This window comes from Cricetulus griseus, chromosome 3 (assembly GCF_003668045.3).
Source record: "Cricetulus griseus strain 17A/GY chromosome 3, alternate assembly CriGri-PICRH-1.0, whole genome shotgun sequence".
NCBI classification, from domain to species: Eukaryota; Metazoa; Chordata; class Mammalia; order Rodentia; family Cricetidae; genus Cricetulus; species Cricetulus griseus.
The window spans coordinates 155,499,342-155,520,976 of NC_048596.1; the positions used below are offsets into that span (position 1 = coordinate 155,499,342).

At 43.8% G+C, this 21,635-nt stretch overlaps 1 protein-coding gene across 2 annotated transcripts in view; it reads left to right on the forward strand.

The window, feature by feature from the left end:
* The first annotated feature begins 15,683 nt into the window (after positions 1-15,683).
* Otud4 (OTU deubiquitinase 4) overlaps positions 15,684-21,635 on the forward strand; it is a 46,681-nt gene continuing 40,729 nt past the window's right edge. Inside the window, exons 1-2 of one of the 2 annotated variants that reach the window (XM_027404889.2) lie at positions 15,684-15,985; positions 20,890-20,973. In XM_027404889.2, the coding sequence (XP_027260690.1) occupies positions 15,827-15,985; positions 20,890-20,973 (243 nt within the window). In that variant the 5' untranslated portion in view covers positions 15,684-15,826. The remainder of the gene's footprint in view (positions 15,986-20,889; positions 20,974-21,635) is intronic. The other variant, XM_027404888.2, reaches the window with a different exon arrangement.

The window sequence follows — 21,635 nt, forward strand, 5'->3', positions numbered from 1 at the left end:
AAACAAAAGATGTGGCATCCAATAGTCTTTTTCTTCTGTACTTAAATACAACTTAGCTAGAGAAGTCATGGACTGTCTCACCAGGCTCCATCAAATCTACAGGTGAGAGGAAAATACCTACATTTGAAAGGGGGCTAGGGATACATTTGTAGTGTAGCTAGCAGAGGACTTGCCTAGTGCTAGAGTAGCAGCAAAGGCCCATAAAGGAAAACCCTGGTCAGCTCTGCAACTTCATCTAATCTGAATTCTATTTTATAAAACCATGCTACATACTGTATGAAAACGCTACTCAAACACTTATTTGCATATAGAATTTGATTCATTTGGTATAGAAAGTTTTGTGTGAGTGGATAAGCATGTTGAAAACAAGTACATATTCAAATTGAGAAGAATTTAAGTAATTAGAAAGATAGGGGTAGAGGCAGCCAAGAAACAAAACTTAACCCCGCCTTTTTTTCCTTTTTCATTTTTCTTCCACCTTTATAAAGGCAAAGACAGTTGCTGATGGCTCAGCTGCTCTTCCAGAGGACCAGGGTCTGTTCTCAGCATCCACCTGTCAGACCACAAGTATCAGTAATTCCAGACCCATTGGCTCTGACATTTTCTTTTAGCTTCCTCTGGCACTGAACACATGAGATATACAAACATACACACAGGCAAAAAACCTAAGCACATTAAATAAAAATAAAGAAAAATAGGAATTAGAGAGATGGCTCTGAGATTAAAAGCACTGACTGCTGCTCTTCCAGAGGACCCGGGTCCAATTCCCAGCACCCACATGGCAGCTCACAACTGTCTGTAACTCCAGATTCAGGGAATCTGGCACCTTCACAGCAATGCACACAAAATAAAGTTAAATAAAATTTAAAAAATAAAAATAAAAATAGCCAGGTGGTAGTGAAACATGCCTTAAATCCAGGCACTCAGGATGTAGAGGTAGGTGGATCTGTGAGTTCAAAGCTGGCCTGTTCTACAAAACAAGTTCCAGGACAGCCAGGTCTGTTACACAGAAGAAACCCTGCCTCTAAAACTCAAAAGAATAATTTTAAAAGAGGAAGATATGGATGTTTCTATATGTTATGTCTGTCTGAGTGTAGTTTTGTACAAATCAGAGTCTAGTCAATAAGAAACACACACACACACACACACACACACACACACACACACACACACACACACACACACACGCCCCTCCAATAACTAGGCCATCTTAACAAGAAATTTTGACATATTTGCTCAAGTGTTACAGGAAAGTGGAAGAATACACTGAGATTATAGTTCACCTTGCTGTGCTGTGTGGTTTGAGTGAGAATGTCCCCCAAAGGCTCATGTATTTTTAACGATTTATTTCTTTTATTTTATGCGCATTGCTGTTTTGGCTGCATGTATGTCTGTGTGAGTGTTGGCTCCCCTCAAGCTGGAGTTCCACTTGTGAGCGTCCATGTGGGTGCTGGAAATTGAACCCTGGTCCTCTGGAAGAGCAGCCAATGCTCTTAACTGCTGAGCAGTGTGTGTCTCCAGCTCTGTATTTTAACATTTGTTCTCCAGCTGGTGGTGCTGTTTGTGGGGAGGTTCAGGAGGTGAAGCCTTTCTAGGGGAAGTGTGTTGCTGAGGGCCGGCTGTTGGAGGACACAGCTCTGCACTACTTTTAGTAAGCTCCCTGGTGTTTGCTGTTGCGTATGCCACCTCTCAGCTTCCTGCTCCTCATACCATGCCTGCTGCCATGCAGCATGATGGACTGTTACCCCTCTGGACCTATTAGCCCAAATGAACAACTCCTCCTACAATTCTCATTATAGTGTTTAGCATGAGAGCAGAAGAGTTTGCTGTGGAACGAGGTTTGGGCCACAGAGATGAGCTTTCCACCTGCTGGCCACCTCTTAGTAGGTAATGAGATGTTCTGAGGAGGTCAAAAATGTTGGTTAACCCAGATGCTGTCAGGGAGGCCAGCACAAGACTGATCCAGACCCCTGAACATGGATGTCAATAAGGAGGCCTCTGCACTCCAGGGAGCCTCTGGTGGTGGATTAGCATTTTTCCCTGGTGCAAGAAGGGACTTTGAGAGCCCATCCCACGTGAAGGGTTACACTCTGGCCCTGGACACATGGGGAAGGGCCCAGGACCAGCATAGGAAGACTTGGTGGACTTTGCAGAGCCCCCGTTGAGGGCCCTACCCTGCCTGGGGAGTGGTGGGTGGATGGGGTGGGGGGTAGGCTGGGGGTGGGGGAGGAGGGTTGGGGGTGAGGGGAGGGAGAGGGAGAAGGGACTTGAAATAAGCTTGTTCCCTAACTAGAACTAATAAAATAAAATAAATAAATAAATAAAAATGTTGGTTAACACAGAACCAGCAGGAAGCTGAGAAAATCCCTCTTTCCTACCCAACCCTCTAGTCTCCCTCTTCAGTGCCTCATACTGGCTGAATTAAACAATGGCCAGGTGGAACAATGGCCGCCCTACATTAAAGGGTCTGTTTGAGTTGTGAGATAATTGAAGTGGGTAAGTTGGGCATCATTTCCCAATGCTTTCTGTCCTTTTTGGCTTGCCTTTCCATATCACAGAATGGAGAATTCAGCATTATCACAGTGCAGGTAGAGTTGGGGATATGACCTGGCCCCTGACCACTCTGTAAGGTGCTCAAGACTTTCGAAGTTCTTGGCAAGACTGAAGCCATTGCAGGGACCGTGAAGGTGTGGACTAGCTGGTTGAAAGCAGAGTTCTAGCCTCGGAGTTCAACTGGTAAGCTGGGAGCATGCCAGTCCCCAAGCTGAAGCCAGTGAGTGAGGAGCACTCTTCTGCTTTGCAGGCTGGGAACTGGCTGGTTGGAGAGGCACCATGTTCATCTTTACAGCACTTACCTGGTACTTTTGGGCACTAGGCACTTACTTTCCATGACGTTTCTGTGACATTCCTAGGCAAATGCCCAAGCATCACTGCCTATCTCATTCCCTCCAGGGTCTTTCTTCCCTATAACCCTCACTTGCTTTTTAGTACTTACACAAATTCAATGTATATTTAAAATTTTCTTCAACAATACATCGTTGTGGCCTACTAACACCCATGCTCACATCAACACCCTTTAAACGGGTCTCAGTTTTTAAATGTATTTATTTTAGTGTGTGTGTGCATGGTGGTTGTGTAGGTGTGCACATACCATCATGCACATATGTGGTGTTGATTCTCTCCTTTCACTTTTATGTGTGTTCAGAGGATTGAACTCTGGTCGTCAGGCTTGTGCAACAAGTGCCTCTATCCACTAAGCCATCTTACTGACCCCAGCTCAGTCTTTAGACAGGTAGGAAAAATACCTTGTTTATTAGAGTCTTAAGAAATGCCTTCTTCTCTGGAATGTGTTTGCTGCAAAGAACTGGAAAGAAACATGAAAACTAGTAAAAAGTTCAGGCCCTGCTACATTTTTTTTTCTCACTCTTCTGGCATTGTACGGTATTTTTTTCCCTGGCACTTTAGTATCTACTTTAGCATCTAAGATCATGGTAGAGGTTTTATTTATTTAAAGAGAGTAGTTAGAGGACTAAATGTGTATTTGTAAAGCTGTGAATATTTATTCTAGAAAATAATGCAAGATAAGCTGATTATATTAACAACCTAATCAGTGTAAACATGTTAACTGTTTTTGTTAATTGATCAAAATAAAACCAATGCTAATTGAATTAATTGGAAACAGCAGATGTTGGCACAAGAAAATGTTCCTCGGTTTATAAAATTGAGTCATGAGTAGATCCAAAGGCAAATAATAAAATCCATTCATTTTTAGCTTTTTATTTTTGTCTTTCTACTTTGTTTAAAAAATAAATAACCCTCCATTGGAGAATAATTTTCATTCCACAAAATTCATCTTGCTATAGTGCATGGCACAATTTCCTTTTTTTTTTTTCCAAAGCAGGGTTTCTCTCTGTGTAGCGCTGGCTGTCCTAGAACTCTCTCTGTAGACCAGGCTAGGCTCCAACTAAAAGATCCTCCTGCTTCTGCCTGGGATTAAAGGCGTGTGCCACTATGCCTAGCTTTTATTTATTTATTTATTTTGAGACAGAGTTTTTCCATGTAGTCCTGGAACTCACTCTGTAGACCAGACTGGACTCGAACTCACAGAGATCCACCTGCTTCTGCCTCCTGAGTGCTATGATTAAAGGCGTGTACCACCAATATCTGGCAAAATGCACATTTTCCAGTTATTACCACATCCATAGTCTTGTACACCTGCTAATACCATCTAACTTTAGACCATTTTATTTTCTTTCCTCAAAAATCCTACCTATTAGGCCCCGGGAGATGGCTCAGCAGGTAAAAGTGCTAACCCCAGAAGCCTGAGGACTCGAATTCAATATCCAGAGTCCATGGAAAAAGCCAGATACTGTGGCCTGCATCTACATTACTAGCACTCCTGTGGTGAGACAGGAGCAGGGCAGGAGAGTCACCTGGAAGCTCACAGGCCAGCCAGTCTGGATAGTATGTGTAGCCAAAGAGAAACTCCGCTGCAACAAAGAGGAAACTGAGAGCTAACTCCTAAAATAGGTTCCCTGACCTCACACAGAGCGGCACATACGCACCCTGCCAATAACTAACAAGTAGTTATTTAAAATCTACTTACTGATCTGCAGCAAACACCTCTCCCCCTCTCTCTTCCTTCCCAACCTTTCTTTCTGCCTATACACTTATGTGCTCTGGACATTCACTCACAGAACTCCTACATACGGTCTTCTGTGCATTGTTTCCAAGGCTCATCTATTTCATCCTATCTTGTTAGTACTTCTTTTACTGCTAATAGTATTTCATCATGTGTCTATATCATGTTTGTTTGCCCATCCACCAGCTAATGGATATTGGGATGCTCCTACCATCTTTGCAGTTAGAAACAAGTCAATATCTATCAAGATGATATATCCATTATCTTGGTTGTTGATGGTTTCCTAGACAGTTATATCAAAACATCAACTTGTGTGGTTTAAGTATTAGTTTAATCAGTGTCAATTACATCACAAAATTTGTAAAATTTATTTCACATAAATTTAAAATGTTTCTTAAGAATATTCTCTTTCGCCGGGCATTGGTGGCACATGCCTTTAATCCCAGCACTTGGGAGGTAGAGGCAGGCAGATCTCTGTGAGTTTGAGGCCAGCCTGGTCTACAGAGTGAGTGCCAGGATAGGCTACATAGAGAAAACCTGTCTCAAAAGCAAACAAACAAACAAACAAAAAACAAAAAACAAAACAAAACAAAATTGTCTTTCACATTTATGCTAGTTTGGATTTTTATGTTACATTTTAGCATATTTTAGTAATAATTTTGTTTTTAACATATAATTACTAATATATGCTGAAGCATGATCTGAAATATTCACCAAAGACCCATGTATTCCAGACTTGTTGCTTGGCCAGTGGTGCATACAGGGGGATGGTGGAGGAAGTTGGGCCACTGGGCCACACCTTAGAAGGGGGCTTACTGGTTGCCGTGAGGTAAGCAGCTCATTCCACCACATGTTCCCTGTGTTGCCTTGATACTTGGCTAATGGAGCCAGTCTACCACAGACTGAAACCTCTGACACTGTGAACCAAACTTAATCTTTTCTCTTTTTAACTTTTGAGAATTCCTAGCATGTATTAATTTGTACTAATACTCAAACATTAATTAAATATGATCAAGTATACCCTCCATTTGCCTCTTCCAACACCTGCTATGCCACCCACTAGACTCTGGCAACTTGATTTTCTTTTTAATAGCCCACTAAGTCCAGTTAATGCTGCTGATATGTTCATGAGTGTATCTGTTGTGTCACATGAGCTCTCTCCTCAAAAAAGAAATCTTTTCTCTTGATAAGTTGACTTTCTCAGGAGCTGGAGAGATGGCTCAGTAGTTAAGAGCACTGACTGCTCTTGCAAAGGATATGGGTTTAATTCCCAGCACCCATACAGTGGCTCACACCCAACACTTGGGATGCAGAGGCAGCTGGATCTCTGTGAGTTAGAGGCCAGCCTGATCTACAGAGTAAGTTCCAGGACAACCAGGCTACAGAAACCCTGCCTCAGAAAAACAAAACAAAACATGTCTTTTTTTTTTTTTTTTTTTTTTTTTTTTTTTTGGAAGCTGATTTTCTTAGGTATTTGTTACAGAAACAGAAAACTGACTAATACTGTATTCCTTTTGCCAACTGTTTTGGTTTTGGTTTTATTGCTGTAGAGAGACCCCATGACAATAGCAACTTTTATAAAGGAAAACATTTAATTTGGGCTGGTTTACAGTGTCAGAGGTTTAGTTCATTATCGTTACAATAGGAAGCATGGTGGCACATAGGCAGACATGGTACTAAAGAGGTAGTTGAGAATTCTACATCTGGATCTTCAGGCAGCAGGAAGAGAGAGAGAGACACTCGGCTTGGCTTGAGCATTTGAAACCTCAAAGCCCATCCCAGTGTCATACTTCCAACAGTGCCACTTCCTATGGGCCTATGGGGGGCATTTTCTTTTAAATCACCATGTCAAACATTTACGGAATACAATTTATCTTTAGATGTCATGGTCTATTTTATACAGTACAGCACTAAGAATGACACTTTTTATTTATTTATTTTTTTTCGAGACAGGGTTTCTCTGTGTAGCTGTGGAGCCTATCCTGGCACTCACTCTGTAGACCAGGCTGGCCTCGAGCTCACAGAGATCTACTTGCCTCTGCCTCCTGAGTGCTGGGATGAAAGGTGTGCACCACTGCCTGGCTAGAAAGACTCTTCTAAAGAATTTATCCTGCTCATCTTTTATTTTCATATTAGCATAAATCTCTATAGTTTCCTTTTCTTACTTGGGCATTGTGAATAGACATTTCCTGTCCTGACCTCCCAGTCCCAAATAACACACTCAGAGTCTGAATATGAATTATAAATGCTTGGCCAATAGCTCAGACTTATTACTTGATGGGGGCTGTCCTTTTGTATATGTTTCTCTTATTGGCTGATGAATAAAACACTGTTGGGCTAATGGCCAATGAGGCAGTAAGACAGGCAGGACTAGGAGGGGAGGAGAAGTCTTGGAAAGATAGGCAGGGGAGCCTGCCAGGGAGAGTCTTGATGTTGCTGAAGGAGTAACACCATGCCAGGCATAACCGGGTAAACCACAGCCTCGTGGCAATACATAGATTGATAGAAATAGGTTAATAATTAAGACAGAGCTAGCCAATAAGAAGCCCTAGTCACTGGCCAAAAGCTTTAAAATTAATGTAGTGTTTGAGTGTTCATTTGGGGCTGACATGGCTGTGGGATCAGGCAGGTGGGAAAGAGTGCTCATAACAATTACTAACTAGCTCTTAAATTTTAAGTTAACCCATATTCCTTATTTACCCTCTTCCATGTGGTGGTGCCTTTCGTAATATGGTATGTTCATTTCCTGCTCCCTCTGTGTCTTCTGGTGACTCCTCCGACTCCATCCTTCTCCTTCCCATCATCCTTAGTTTGGTCACCCCACCTTTACTTCCTGCCTGGCTACTGGCTAATCAGCATGTTATTATACCAATTTGAATTATTATACCAATTTTTTTTGTTTTGTTTTGTTTTGTTTTGTTTTGTTTTTCGAGACAGGGTTTCTCTGTGTAGCTTTGGAGCCTATCCTGGCACTCTCTCTGGAGACCAGGCTGGCCTCAAACTTACAGAGATCAGCCTGCCTCTGCCTTCTGAGTGCTGGGATTAAAGACATACGCCACTAACGCCCGGTGAGTGACAAATCTTTACAGAGTACAAGAGGATTATTCCACAGCAGGACATCTTCCAAATACTAATTAGTTTTGGATGGAAAAAATGCAGTAGATTATATAAGTTGCTAGGTTGGGGGGAGTCAAGAGAGACAGTGAGTTGGGTTACTAGGGAGTAAGGAGTTTGTCAGAAAAACTATTAAAGCCATGGACAAGCAGACAGACAGCAGCATAGTAGGGGCTTGAGGATTTCTAGCCCCAGGACCAGAAACAGACTGTGTTGTTTGTCTGTTTTTTGTTATGAGATAGGGTCTAGCTATGTAGCCCTCACTGGCCTGGAACTCACAAATACTGGGATTAAAAACCTAAGCTGCTGTGTCTAGCCCTTTGGTTAGTTTGCAGTTTTTGTTGTAACTTGTCAAAAGCTAGAGACACATGGGAAAGGTGAATCTCAATTGAAAAGTGCCTTTGTAAGATTAGCCGGTAGGGCATTTTCTTGATTAATGGGTGATGTGGGAGGGCCTAGCCCATTGTGGGTGGTGCTACCCCTGAGTGAAGCAGGAGGAGCAGTGTTCCTCCCAGGGTGTCTGCCTTAGTTCCTGCCTCCAGGTTCCTGTCCTGAGTTCTGTTAGGTCTCAGGCCCTCCATAGGTCTAACACTGAGCTCAAGTGGACTGCAAGATTTCTGGTGGTTAGAGGAAAGCCAGCATTCCTCAGGAACTTGGGAAACAGGTTTTCTACTCTTCCCCTCCCCCCCAAAGTCCCTCTCCCAGCTACTTGTCTTCCTTATAATCCCCAGGATTTGTCTGCCCCACATCTAGCCAGTGTTCTCTACTCCCAGGACTTTCTAGCCTCGGCTCCCCACACCCCATCTCTGCTCTATTGCTTTATATCTTCACTACCCTCTCCTACTCTCCCTTTTCTCTAGTCCTGGCCATGTCCAGTCTGCTTTCTTTTCTCTCTGTCTGAACTCTTCCAGATGCTTCCAGAAATTTTCTCTCATCCACAATAAAAAAAACACAAACAAAAAAACCCTCTCTTGAATGGAGCAGTCATGTGGGCATCTTCTTTACTGCCACCATCCCCACTCCCATCCAAGTTCCTACCCTGACTTCCCTCAGTGATGAGAACTGTGACTGGGGACAAGGAAGCCAAATAAACCCTTTCCGTTTTTGATCTTGGTGTTTTATCCCAGCAATAGACACCTAACATAGACATTATGATGGGCTAGCACAGCAGAAGTGGAAGGCCATTATAGCTTTCTGAGATTGGGGCAGTGTCAAAGTGACCCTGGTTCCTCCATCCTATTGCTCTGAGATTTCTTAGAGCATTGTCTGTAGGTATTTAATATTGGCTGGCAACATTATTATTGAATTATTTCAATGGTTTCTTTCCATTTTCATCCTATAGTGCTGGGGATCAAACCCAGGGTCTTTACTGGGCAAGCTCTATTACTGAACTCTTACTATATTGGCAGCCTTCAGATTGGTTTTTTTTTTTTTTTTTTTTTTTTTTTTTTTTTTTTTTTTTTTTTTTTAGTAGTTCATGGACAGTAGGAAAGAGTGAAAATACTGAGGCTTTGTCTTTTTTTGATTTGGTTTTTGAGACAGGGTTTCTCTGTGTATTCCTGGCTGTCCTGGAATTCACTCTGTAGACCAGGATGGCCTCAAACTCAGATATCTACCTGATGAGGCTTTGTCTTTAAGTTAGAAATTAAATTGATACAATTCAGCTAACTTCTCATTGTCCTAAAAATAATCACATGGCTACACTTGTTTCCAAGGTACTTAGGAAATGTAGTCCAGAGCTGAATGCCATTCAATTAACGTTGGAACAGTGGGTGAAGCCAGAGACTAGTTGACAGGAACTATGCATTGGATGGAGGAGCCAGGAAGATGATAGATGTACAAGAATGAGTAGGAAAGGATTTGATGGTGGGCAATTTCTTCTGTATATATGTTTCTCTTATAGGCTAATGAATTTACTGAGCAGTCATCATGTAGCAGGCAAAGGAGTTGCAGGTCCTGCATTCCCTGGTAAGCCAAGGCCATGTGGAAATATATGGATTAATGGAAATGGGTTAATAATTAAGGCAGAGCTAGCAAATAAGAAGCCCAAGTCTCTGGCCAACTGTTTTATAAACATATAGCATCTGTGTGCTTATTTGGGGGCTCCAGCGAGGCGGGACCCTGTGAGACCGGAAAGCATTCATGTTATAACTTAGAGACTCGATGTCTTTTTGGTTTGGGATGAGTGGAGAGATGCCGCTTCTCTTGTTGGGTCTCCAGACAAAAAGGAAGGTGTGAATGGAGGCAGAGCTTTTTTTTCTTTTCCTGATCCCAAATAATCACACAAATGCTTATATTAATTATGCAATGTTTGGGCAATTACTCAAGCTTATTACTAACTAGCTCTTACATTTAAATGAACCTATTTCTATTAATCTCTATTGCCATGTGGCTGTGGCTTTACTGGTTCTCTGGCATCATGTCTCTAGGGCAGCTGGCTAGTGTCTCCCTTCTTATCTGAATCCTCAGATTTTTCTCTCTAACCTTGTTCTGCCTGGTTACTGTTCAAACAGCTTTTAGTATTAACCATTGAGAGGAATACATATTCACAGCAGGAAGTGTCAACTGGTTGCTTCTCAGCTTCTCTATCTAGCAGGTTTTCATGCCATCTGACTCCCAAGTCTTCAATAGTAAGTAAACAGAATGATGCTTAGTTAAAACCTACATTTGGTAGGGCAGTGGTGGCACATGTCTTTAATCCCAGCACTAGGGAGGCAGAGGCAGGCAGATCTCTGTCAGTTTGAGGCCAGCCTGGTCTCCAGAGTGAGTGCCAGGATAGGCTCCAAAGCTACACAGAGAAAACCTGTCTTGAAAAACAAAAAACACACACAAACAAAAAACCAACACCCCACTCCCAAACTCTACTTTTGGCAGCCAATGGCCAAGTTACTGCCAGTGGGACCAGAAATCCAGCCAGGCTGCAGGGCAGAGGGGCACAAACAGTAGCTAAAATATCAGTAGATTTAGGTGTGGCTGTTAAACCAATGGAAAAACAGAACATGGTGCATATTGAGGCCAGAGGACAGCTTTGTCGAGTTGTCACCTTGTTAAAGTGGCAGGGGTGGGGTGGGTGGGGTGTCTCTCACTTGGGCAGCTGCTATGTACTCTGGTCTGGCTTCTTAGCCTCCAAGTGATTCTCCTTTAAGTGTTTTGGGACTATAGCTCTTGTAATCTGGCTTTGTATGTGAGTCGGGTTGTCAAGACTATGGAGCTAGCTAGCACTTTTAGCCACTGAGCCCAGGTACAATGTATATTTTTAATAGGATTCCATTACTTGGTCTTGTTTTGTTTTTAAACAGGATCTCATGTGGCCAAGGCTCGGATGTTATATAGGTAAGCATGACATTCAACTCCTGATGTTCCTGATTCTTCCTAACACTTGGATTATAGGTATGTGCTCAGTGGGACTCAGCTACTTAAATTTTCATAGAAAACAAAATGCTATGTGGCAATAAAACCAATTTTATGTGTATGGGTATTTTACCTACATGTGTGTCTGTGTGCCACTTGCATGCCTCATGCCAGCGGAGGCCAAAAGAGGGCATCTGATCCCCTGAAACTGGAGTTACAGATGGTTGTGAGCTCCCATGTGGAGGGGGCAATCAAACCCAGGTCCTCTGGAAGAGCAGTGCTCTCTTCACCCCTCTGAAGCCAATTTTTAAAGACCTATAGAAAGGCACTCTAGCACCACACACACACACACACACACACACACATACACACACACACACACAAAATCAAAACAAAAACAAAAACAAAAAACCAAAAAACAGAACAAAACAAAAAAAACTCCCTTTGATCCTGAGGTTCCCTCTTTCCTCTTGTCAGAAACAAGTAATCCTGGTGTTACATACAGGAACACAATGAACAAAGAGAAAATAGCACAGTCAGGCAATTTCTTTTTGCTAAAGGGGTGCACCAACACCCAAATGAGAATGGATACAAATGAAAACTGCACAATGAAACCCATCCTGGTATGCTAACTTCTGTAAAAACTGTGGTGGCCATTGTGTTGGGGTTGTTTAGGCAAAAATACTGCTGAGATTTATCCCTGTGCAGAAGACAACTATCTTTCAGTGTATGTATGTACTGGTCTACCAGCTCTTAAAATCTTTCTACTCCCTCTTCTGTGATGTTCCCTGAGTCTTAGGGGTTATGTTGTAGATACATCCACTGTTTGGTAACTTGTTCTCTGTATTTTGACCAGTTGTAGGTTTCTCTAGTAGCCTCCATCTGCTGGGGAAAAAAAAAGGTTTCTTTAATAGAAAACATCCTATTTCTGTTGTTGGGACTTTCAGAGCTTAGCTTGTTCTGGTATCATGAAAGGTTGTAGTCAAGGTTTTCATCTGAAAAGGCATCTGAAAGCATGACTTGAAGGTTTTGCTTTCAACCTGGTTTGTGTGTCTGGTTGGGAGTCAAGAGTTCCATACTAAGGGAAACTCAGTAAGCTGACCACAGATCAGACAGCTTGCACAAGTGGGGGAAGGGTAAGAGGTACATCCAGGGAGGGAGGAAGTCAAGGGGGCAAATGCAAAGCCACTTATCATCCAATCTCAGAAAAGACATTACTTCTGAACTGTTCTTTTAGGCACTTAGTCTAACCTTCACATAAGGTGGACGCCACTACAGGACTGTGTGAAAATGTGGGCTAGAATCCCTGTGGGTTATCTTAAAGGCTATTTAGTATAATATCTAACCTTATGTTGGGAAAACTCTCCCATACTGGTATATAATGTACCAACCTCTCATTAAAACAAACAAAAAAGTTTAAGAAATTCTGGAGCTGAAGGTATAGCTGGTGGTAGAGTACATTGCCTAGGATTTGCAAGTCTCTGTGTTGAACCATTGTAGAAAAGGTCAGGCTGTGGAGGCAGAGTATGCCTTTAATTCGAGCACTCGAAATGTAGAGGCAGAGGTAGACCTCTGTGAATTCAAGGCCAGTCTGGTCTACGTAGTGAGTTCCAGGTCAATACTTAATATTAAGACTCCCTCTTCAAAATAAATATCCATAATTCTACCTATCATAATTAGCCCTAAAGTGTGTAAACTAAGTTGAAGTATTGTCTGTGTACAGGGGAAAAAGTTTGGTGACACATTTGCATAAATTAATTTTTAGTAATTTCATTAGGTTCTCAGAAGCCTTGAATCTTTCAAGTTTTATCTGACAAAAATGTAAGGCATCTTTACTTTCACTGGTGATAAGTGGCTATCTCAGAAATGACAGTTTCATCAATACTGGTTTGGTTTCTTGAAGAGTTTTACAGGTCCATGTTAATTGAAGGCTCTTAGGAAGTGAGTTTCTGTATGTCTTGCCCAGTTTGAAGATACAGGATCCTTGGATGTTGTTTTAGCACTGAACTATATTTGGGAGTTAGTGTACAGAGGGTCTGTCTTGGATTAGAGCTCAGAATACCCAGGGGATTTCCTGATGAAGCCCAAGGGTCAGACTTCACGACAGGTGCATTTCCTCTAACTTTGTAACTAGAAGCTTCAGCAGGAGTGCTAAGAAACTCAGACGACACCCAATGTGCAAAACCCAGACATTTGTTATTCTTCTACCACTTCTCACAACAACAACAACAACAACAAATGAATTCTGATAGGGGTTTCTATTTTTAAGTAGTCCTTAAAGCCATGCTTTACAGTAGAATAATTAAAACTAGTGACCATGCCCATTGTCATCTTGATTATTCTGCAACTAACCAGTTAAGAGTTAAATAGAAATAAAGCTATTTTAGAATGAAAGACATATTTAGTGTACCTGAAGTATCTCAGAGAAACCCAGAGGCTTTAGAAGATGTTATTTTTTTCATTAAAAAATGGAAGTACATTTAGGTAAAGAAAATATGGATACAACTTAAGGTAGAAAATATATGTAAGACACTGACACACACATTATGGGCATATAAATCAAACAAAGCTTTTCATTTGCATGATAAAAATGTAATGCAATGTTGCACATTTCAATCACAAAGACTGATAAATTTTGAAACAAAGTTGAAAAAAATCAAGCAATGCGATTTTAACATGCTATATATACATACTTCCCATAATAATATGTGAAAAGAAATCAGCCCCAGAAGTTATTGAAGGTGCACTCGTCTGTTAACAAATTGATCATATAGCATTTGCTCATTTTAGAAACTGTTTAAGCATTACAGTGTAAATATTAATCAAAAAATGTTGCAGATCTATAAGGCAAACTTCATCTTGGGACCTAGAGAGGAAGCTCCGTTGGTAGAGTAGTTGCTTAGCAGGCGTCAAGCCCCTGGTTTCACTCCTCTGTAAAAGAGGGTGTGGCAGCACACCCACCCTAGTATTTGAGGAGGGTGGGTGGAAGCAAGAGGATCAGAATTCCAGGACATCTTTGGCGATATGGAAAGTTCAAAGCCAACCTGGGATATATGGAGGGCGCCTCGAAAACAAAGTGAAACAAAAACAAAACCACCCTTTGAGTTTTCAGTGCTTCTCTACAAGTAAAAGCTTTAAATTGGGACAAGGATACTTTTTTCATTTAGGTCACAATATCGTTTCTAAAAATAGCACCATTATTATAGGAACATTTAAATATTAATAACTTACATTTTCATTAACTTGTTGGATTCTTACCGTCTGAACTGTCGTGGCCCCATCCCCAAGACTGGACTACACCCTTTAAACCTAAGGTAATTTACCATTTTCCTCCTTCCTCAAGATCGAAGTTTTAATAATTTAATTGACACCAGATGCTATTGTATGCTAGTAAAATAAAATTCTGGTGTCCCAAAAGGGCATTAAGTACCGGATTCTAAAACCCAACTGGACTGCTCATTTCCCATCATGCAACTCTGGAGGATAGCAACTAGGGTTTGAAGCCTCTAACTCAGCTCGGGTTCCACGCAGCGTGTCCCCGAACTTAAAAAAGTAACAATTTCTCCTAACAGTGAAATCCCTTTGTGTGGCGGTGCGCAGCTGCGGTGACCGGGAGAACAGATGTGCTTGGGCAAAGACAAATCTTGTCACGGAGCTGTCCCAATTTTTAGGAGGAGTCAGCCGTCCGCGCTTGACTGAGGGTCACACGGGTCGGCCTCAGGCTTTCCGCTCAAGGCGTTAAGCCGCCTGGAAGGACACGCGGGCCGGGCAGGCCGTGGGTGGCGTGCACACAGGTGCGTCCACTGTTTGGAGATACACAAAGGGCTGGCAGCCCCGCCACCGTGCCCGTGGCAACTCCACGCACGCGACCCTCGCGCTTCCCGCCGCCCGGCCGCGATCAGGGCGGGAGACCGGCCGGGAGGGCGGGGCGGGGCGGGGCGGCGCGCGCAGGTCGCCCGCGTAGGCGACAAGACACCCTCGGGCCTGCTCGCGGACGCGGCCTGGGAAGCGCGAAGTCGGCTCTAGGGACGGCGCCGCCAGGCTTGTCGGGATTTGTAGTCCGTGAGCCTGTGGGGCGCCTCCCCTCCGGGCAGGCCGGCCCAGGCGTCCCCGCCCTTTGCACGCCGACTTCCTGCCGCTGCTCAAACTACAGCTCCCGTCATCCTCTGCGCTGCGGGCTGAAAGCGAAAACAAATTCTAGGCTGCGAGGTTGCTGCCCTCCGCCGGGCGCCCCTTCCCGCTCCCCGCCCCTCAGGCGCCCTCCCGCGAGGTGGGGAAGCGAGAGGCCGCGGCTTTCTCTCGGGCTCTCCTCGTCTCTCGTCGTGGGGCGCGCGCGTGGCAGACGCGGGCCTTGCTGAACCTCAGCCGCCCCGGTGGCGCGCGCCGGCGGAGCTTTTCCTCGCCTCACGCCGGTCGGGACCCGGAAACTTGTGGGGGCGGCGACCCCCGGGCTTTCTCTAATTCGCTCTCGCGGCCCGCAGGCGCGTGTCCCTCCGCGGAGCGGCCGCGTGCGGGTGGCCATGCACTAGGCAGGGCTCCCCTATGCGCCCGGAGAGCGCGGGCCGCCGCCTCGGGCCGCCGCTTCCTGCCGCCTCTCGCCGTGTCCGCGCCGGAGCCCGAGCCCGAGCCGCAGCCCGTCCCAGGCCGGGGCGTCGAGCAGCCGGCGGCGCGGCCATGTGGGGCTAGTCCGCGCCGCGCACTTTGCAGCGGACCGGCAACATGGAGGCAGCCGTCGGCGCGCCCGACGGCGGGGACCGGGGCGGCGCGGGGCCGCTCGAGGATGCGACGCCCATGGACGCCTATCTGCGCAAACTGGGCTTGTATCGGAAATTGGTCGCCAAGGACGGCTCGTGCTTGTTCCGGGCTGTGGCTGAGCAGGTAAAGGACCCGGGCCCGACCGGGGCGGGCGCGGGGCTGGGTGCGACCCGCCACCCGCAGCTGCCTTGGCCGCCCCCGGCGGGGCTGCGTGGGACTCGCTGTCGTCACAGCGGCCCATTGTAACGTCGGCTCGGGACGGGCTCGAGGACATCTCGGCGGCCTGCTCGCAGCGTGACTGCCGGGGACCCGGCGACTTGCTCTTTCTGAGTTGTGTTCCGCATTCACCTGCGCTCGGTTTTTAGCAGCTCCTGGTTCGCACCAGCGAAGCGCGTATTTACTCGGAGGTGCTGCGCCCAGCGATACCGGTGGACCACATTTTTTTCTGCTGCTGGACTTTGGAATGTGGGGTAGTCAGTCTCACCAGTGTCACGCCGAAGCAGGAGGCCAACTTGGAGTTTAAGGAAAGCAATCTTTCTGTGTAGGGCCGTCTCAGTCACTATCTGAGTAGGTCCCACGCTATATTATGTGAGAATCAGGGAAAGCGTACTAAAGAATTCACTCTTCTAATAGTCTTTTTAAAAATAGGACGGCATTAACTGGGGATTTTCAGTCTAGGCATATCTCCCCTCCTTCCCCCCCCCCCCGGTAAGAATTATTCCCCAGAAGGCTCATTTATTAAAAAAAATCTAGATAGAACTGCAAGTGGGAGGAGTTCCAGGAAAGGATACTCAGGAGTTTTTGTTTGAGAAAGCTCTTTTCTCCATGTTGTGTAACCATATTGTAGGTGTGGGGTCACCAAAACCCATCCTCTATTTGAAAACTAGCTTCTAAAGTAGTTGGATTAAGCATAGTTTCACAGTTCTGCTCTGGTGTGTACTTCATACCTTTTACAGTTTGCTTTCCTTTGCTTAAACTAGAGTTTTTAATGATTTTGTTTCGTTTTTCTCAGCTTTTTTGTGTGCTAACCAGCTTTTAAGGTTTCTATTTTAAAATCACCAGGCCATGTATGTTCCAAAATGTGTAAGTATAGAGCATTTTAAAACGTGAGACCCTTGCATGCTGGGTGTGGTGGTGCAAGCCTTCCTTGCCAGCACTTGGGCAGCAGAGGTAGGGGGATTTGTATGAGGCCAGCCTGGTCAACAAAGTGAGTTCCCTGTCTCTAGGAAAAAGGAGAGACCCTTGCATTGTGTGACAGGTATGTCCATTGAAACATTCTCTGTATTAATTCCCAAACCAACCTACCGTTTTCAATTTCAGTTTGTTAAGACCTCTCTCATTTTCAGAAAATTAGGAAGCTCCAATGTGGGTGGGGTGTTTACACACCCACCCCAGTCCTTACTGTTAGAAAGTAAACAGTCTGCTCCATTTGTGAATTTTCCAGATGGAGAAGATTCTGCTTCCTTGTCTCAGTCTTCTTGGACTCTTTAACACCTCTAGAAGCAGAAGAAGCTCAGTAAAGTCTGTTTATACAGTGCTAGCTTTAGCAAGTTTGTGTAGGAAGGTGGTATAGAGGTTAATGTTTGGAGTTGAATTATCCAAGTCCTAGTTAAATTGAAGCTTACGGGTGTGTTTCTGCCCATGATGTATGCCACGGATCCCTGGGGAAGAGAATAGAAGCTTGTAAGGGACCCAGTTTGTGCACATGTAATGGGCAGGAGCTAGTTGCACTAAGAATTCATTGATACGGGTAAGCCCTGTCTTTTGTCACAGGATTTAGGTTAGTCTAAAGGAACCACCCTTTACAAAATTTGGGGACTTAATTTGAGTATATTGAGCCTAGCTTTGTATATGTATGTATAAATATGTATATAGTCAATAAGCTAAGTAGCAGTCTTAAAAGGAAGGGACGAGACTTCTTGGGAATAGTCTTTTCCCTTCAGATTACCTGATTTAGATAGGCTCTTCCTTTTTTTTTACACTTGTGGATTTGGGCCTGCAGGAAGCCTGACCTGAATCAGCTCCTAGCTATGGAGCTAAAAATAGGGCACTCTTAGAGGACTTGCTAAAACAGTGTCTCAGCTTTTCCCAGTGTTTATCACTACCTTGTCTCAAAGCTTCTACCTTTAGCCTATTTTCATGTATGAATATATCAGACCGGTGACTTTTGAGTGTCCAGGACTTGAGAGGTAATTTATTATTTGAAGAGTTGTCATTTAAACCTTGCTTTCTTTCTTTTGGCTGAATAAATTAACAATATTCTACACTTGTGGGTGTTGATGAGTTTTGCATCTGAGCATCAGGTTCAGATTGATGCCATATTCTGAAGCTTTTGTTAATTGGAGGGAAAAAATAGATATTCCTGATATTGTTACTGATGAGAAACAAGCTTTAGTAACCTCTGTTTGCCACCTGTTGTTAGGTGAATGGCTTTAACACTGGAGGCGCTTTGCTGATGGCAGGAAAGCCCGATCGGATGACATTGTGGCTCATATTAATACTGCTTGATTCATAACAGTGTCTGATGTAGCTTCTAGGAAAGATAGATTGCCAAATGTAATTTTTTGAAATGGCAAAAACCAGTTGGTGATTTTACAAATATGTGCTGAAGGAAGCTTAGACTGTATAAGGCTACTTTTTAATAATGTGCTAAGACTGTAAGGAAGGTTTACCTAGTTAAGCTGAAAACCAGGAGGTAAATTGAAAAGCTAACCTCAAGGAGTACATCTTTGGTCTGTTGGCTGTTAGAGTATGCTGGCTATCGGGGGAAGTTGCATCTGTGGTTCTTGTATAAATGAGCCCTGGCTGTTATCCAAGAGGGTTATAAAATGTGCACTGGGGCCTCTCCTTGAATTTGCCTCAGTTTACCATTAGGGTGACTCAGTTGGAGTTGTATGTAACCCTTAAAACTAGAAGAGGTCTTGACAGTTGGAGGTGTTATTTCAAATGTATATGGGTGGTGATATGGGATGTGAGTTTTAACCTTGAACTTTTGGAGTGCTGGGAATACTTTTATTTGAGGTACATATTAGTAGAGAGTAATTTTACTTTATTCTCTTTAAGTGTGGTGAAAGTATTGGGGACTACCATTTGATGAGACATTTAGTTTGTTTCATTTCAGAGTTCAAATTTTGATAAAAGATAAAATTCCAGTGAATTTTTTCTTTTGTTGAATTGATTATTTTAGGGAGGCAACAATGAGAGATCTGAACTACTTTGTGGTTGGTACTTTGATTTTATTTGTGCTTACTTGTTAATTTTTGTGTGTATCCCCCCTCTTCCCCCCCCCCCCCCCCCGCGCCCCCCAACAGGGTTTCTCTGTGGCTCTGGAGGCTGTCCTGGAACTAGCTCTTGTAGACCAGGCTGGTCTCGAACTCACAGAGATCCACCTGCCTCTGCCTCCAGAGGGCTGGGATTCAAGGCTTGTGCCACCAATGCCCGGCTTGTGTGTGTCTTTGAGCATACCACTTTGTATGTGTAGAAGCCAGACATTTGTGGGAGTTCCTCATTCCACCAGGTCCTGGGGATCAAATTGGTGAAGGTCTTTAACAGCTGAACCATCTTGTTGGCCCTGGGTTTATATCTAAGAACAAATCCACAGCCTCTTGGGATGACATCACTTAGTTTAGCATGGCTGCCCATTTGGGTATTTTGAATTTTGTAAGCTTGATAAAGTTACACATAATTATTTTGAAACAGTAGTAGACTTATATTTTCAAATAAGGCTGTTACTGATAAGGACTTTTTCCTTTTGGTGTTGGGGGTTGAACTAAGGCTTTTTATGTGCTGGATGATCTACCATTGAGTGATACTCCTATCTGTCTGTTCCACTCCCCCCTCCTTCTCTTTTTTTTTGAGGCAGGGATTCCCTGTGTAGACCTAGTTGTCCTGGAACTCTCTTCTGTAGACCAGGCTGGCCTTAAAACCAGAGGCCTCTAAAGGTGTGCACAACCACATCCAGCTCCAACTGTTTTTCAATTCTTTTTTTTAAAAATATAATTTATTCATTTGTATTTTATGTGTGTTGGTGCTTTGCATGTATGTGTGTGTCTGGAACAGGAGTTTCAGACAGTTGTGAGCTGCCATGTGGGTACTGGGAATTGAACCTGGGTCCTGTGGAAGAGCAGCTAGTGACCTTAAATTAACTACTGAGCCATCTCTTCAGCCCTTTTTTTTTTTTTTTTCAGTTTTTTATTTTGAGATCAGTTCTCAGGGCTTCTATTCTCTGTGAGGAGCAAAGTTACTGTAGAAGGCTGGCAACAGAGGAAAGCCTCTCAGGTACAGCAGTGTATTCAAAGGAGTGATTTTCATGACCTCAGGAGAAATGGTGACAAATTCTCTATAGAATGACATTAGGTACTGTGGTGGTGCACACCTTTAATCCCAACACTCAGGAGGCAGAGGCAGGCTGGCATCTGGGTTCAAGCCAGAGCGAGTTCCAGGACAGCCAGGGCTACACCTCAGAGAGAAACCCTGTCTCAAAATGCCCCCCCCCATGACAATAGGCTTATAAAGTATTATTTTTATATATTTTAGTCATTGTTCAATTGCTGTGAAGAGACCATGACCAAGGCAACTCTTAGGAAAGAAAAAGCATTTAATTGGGAGCTTGTTGACAGTTGCAGAGGTTTAATCCATTATCACCTTGGTGGGGGTGTGTGGTGGTACACAGGGAGGCTGTGGAGCCGTAGCCGAGAGCTACATCAACATCTGGGGGCTAGGCATGCAATGCTGGGCTTGGCATGGACTTCTGAAGCCTTACTCCAGCAAGGCCACAGCTCCTAATCCTTCTAATCCTTTCAAATAATTCTACTTCATGATCAAGCATTCAAATCCATGAGCCTATGGGGCTTTCACATTCAATCCACAATGTGTTATGTCATACTGCTCAGAGGAAGAGGTTAGAATCAGTAAGGATTAAAGTTTTTCCCACATAATTTTGAGTGAAAAAAGGCATTAGCTTGTAACTTAAGTCTGTTTTTTAACAAAATGCTTAATAATGGGTTGTTTGTTTTGTTTTGTTTTAGGTGTTGCACTCTCAGTCTCGCCATGTGGAAGTTAGAATGGCCTGTATTCACTACCTTCGAGAGAACAGAGAGAAATTTGAAGCGGTAATTTTTAAATTCAGTTATGATGGTGTTTTCATTTGCATTTACATTTTGACCATTGGAAATGTTCTAGTGGGTATTTCACAATCTACACTTTTTTAAGAATTTTTTTTCATTGGGAATTTCATAAATGTATACATTGTAATTTGATCATAGCTGTTCCCCTTGGACTCACCCCTAGTACATTGCCTTGTCAACCTCAATCTACCAAGTAGCTTCTCAGCTAGAGTAGGGTCTTGTGAGCCCTTCCCCTATCTATGCTGAATTTTGACTAGTTCTATTGTGTGAATAACCACAGCTTCTATGAGTTTGAGTGCACAAATGTATGTTGTGTTTAGAAGACAGTGTTTCCTAGTATTCCTCTCCATCCTTCAAATCACATTCTTTTAGTTCTCTTTAGGTGATGGGGAGGTGGATATAGATTGGATCACTCGTGGTCACTCACTCTCAACACTTTTACAGCTTATGTGTTGATCTTTGTCCCCTGCATAAAAGAAGGTTCTCTGAGCCAGGGTGACAGCACAAATATATGGGTATTTAATCCTAGCACTCGGAAGGCAGAGGCAGGGTCTACAGAGTGAGTTCCAGGACAGCCAGGGCTACACGGAGAAACCCTGCATCAAAACAACAACAAAAACAAACGCAAGTCTTTATAAGTATAGCGG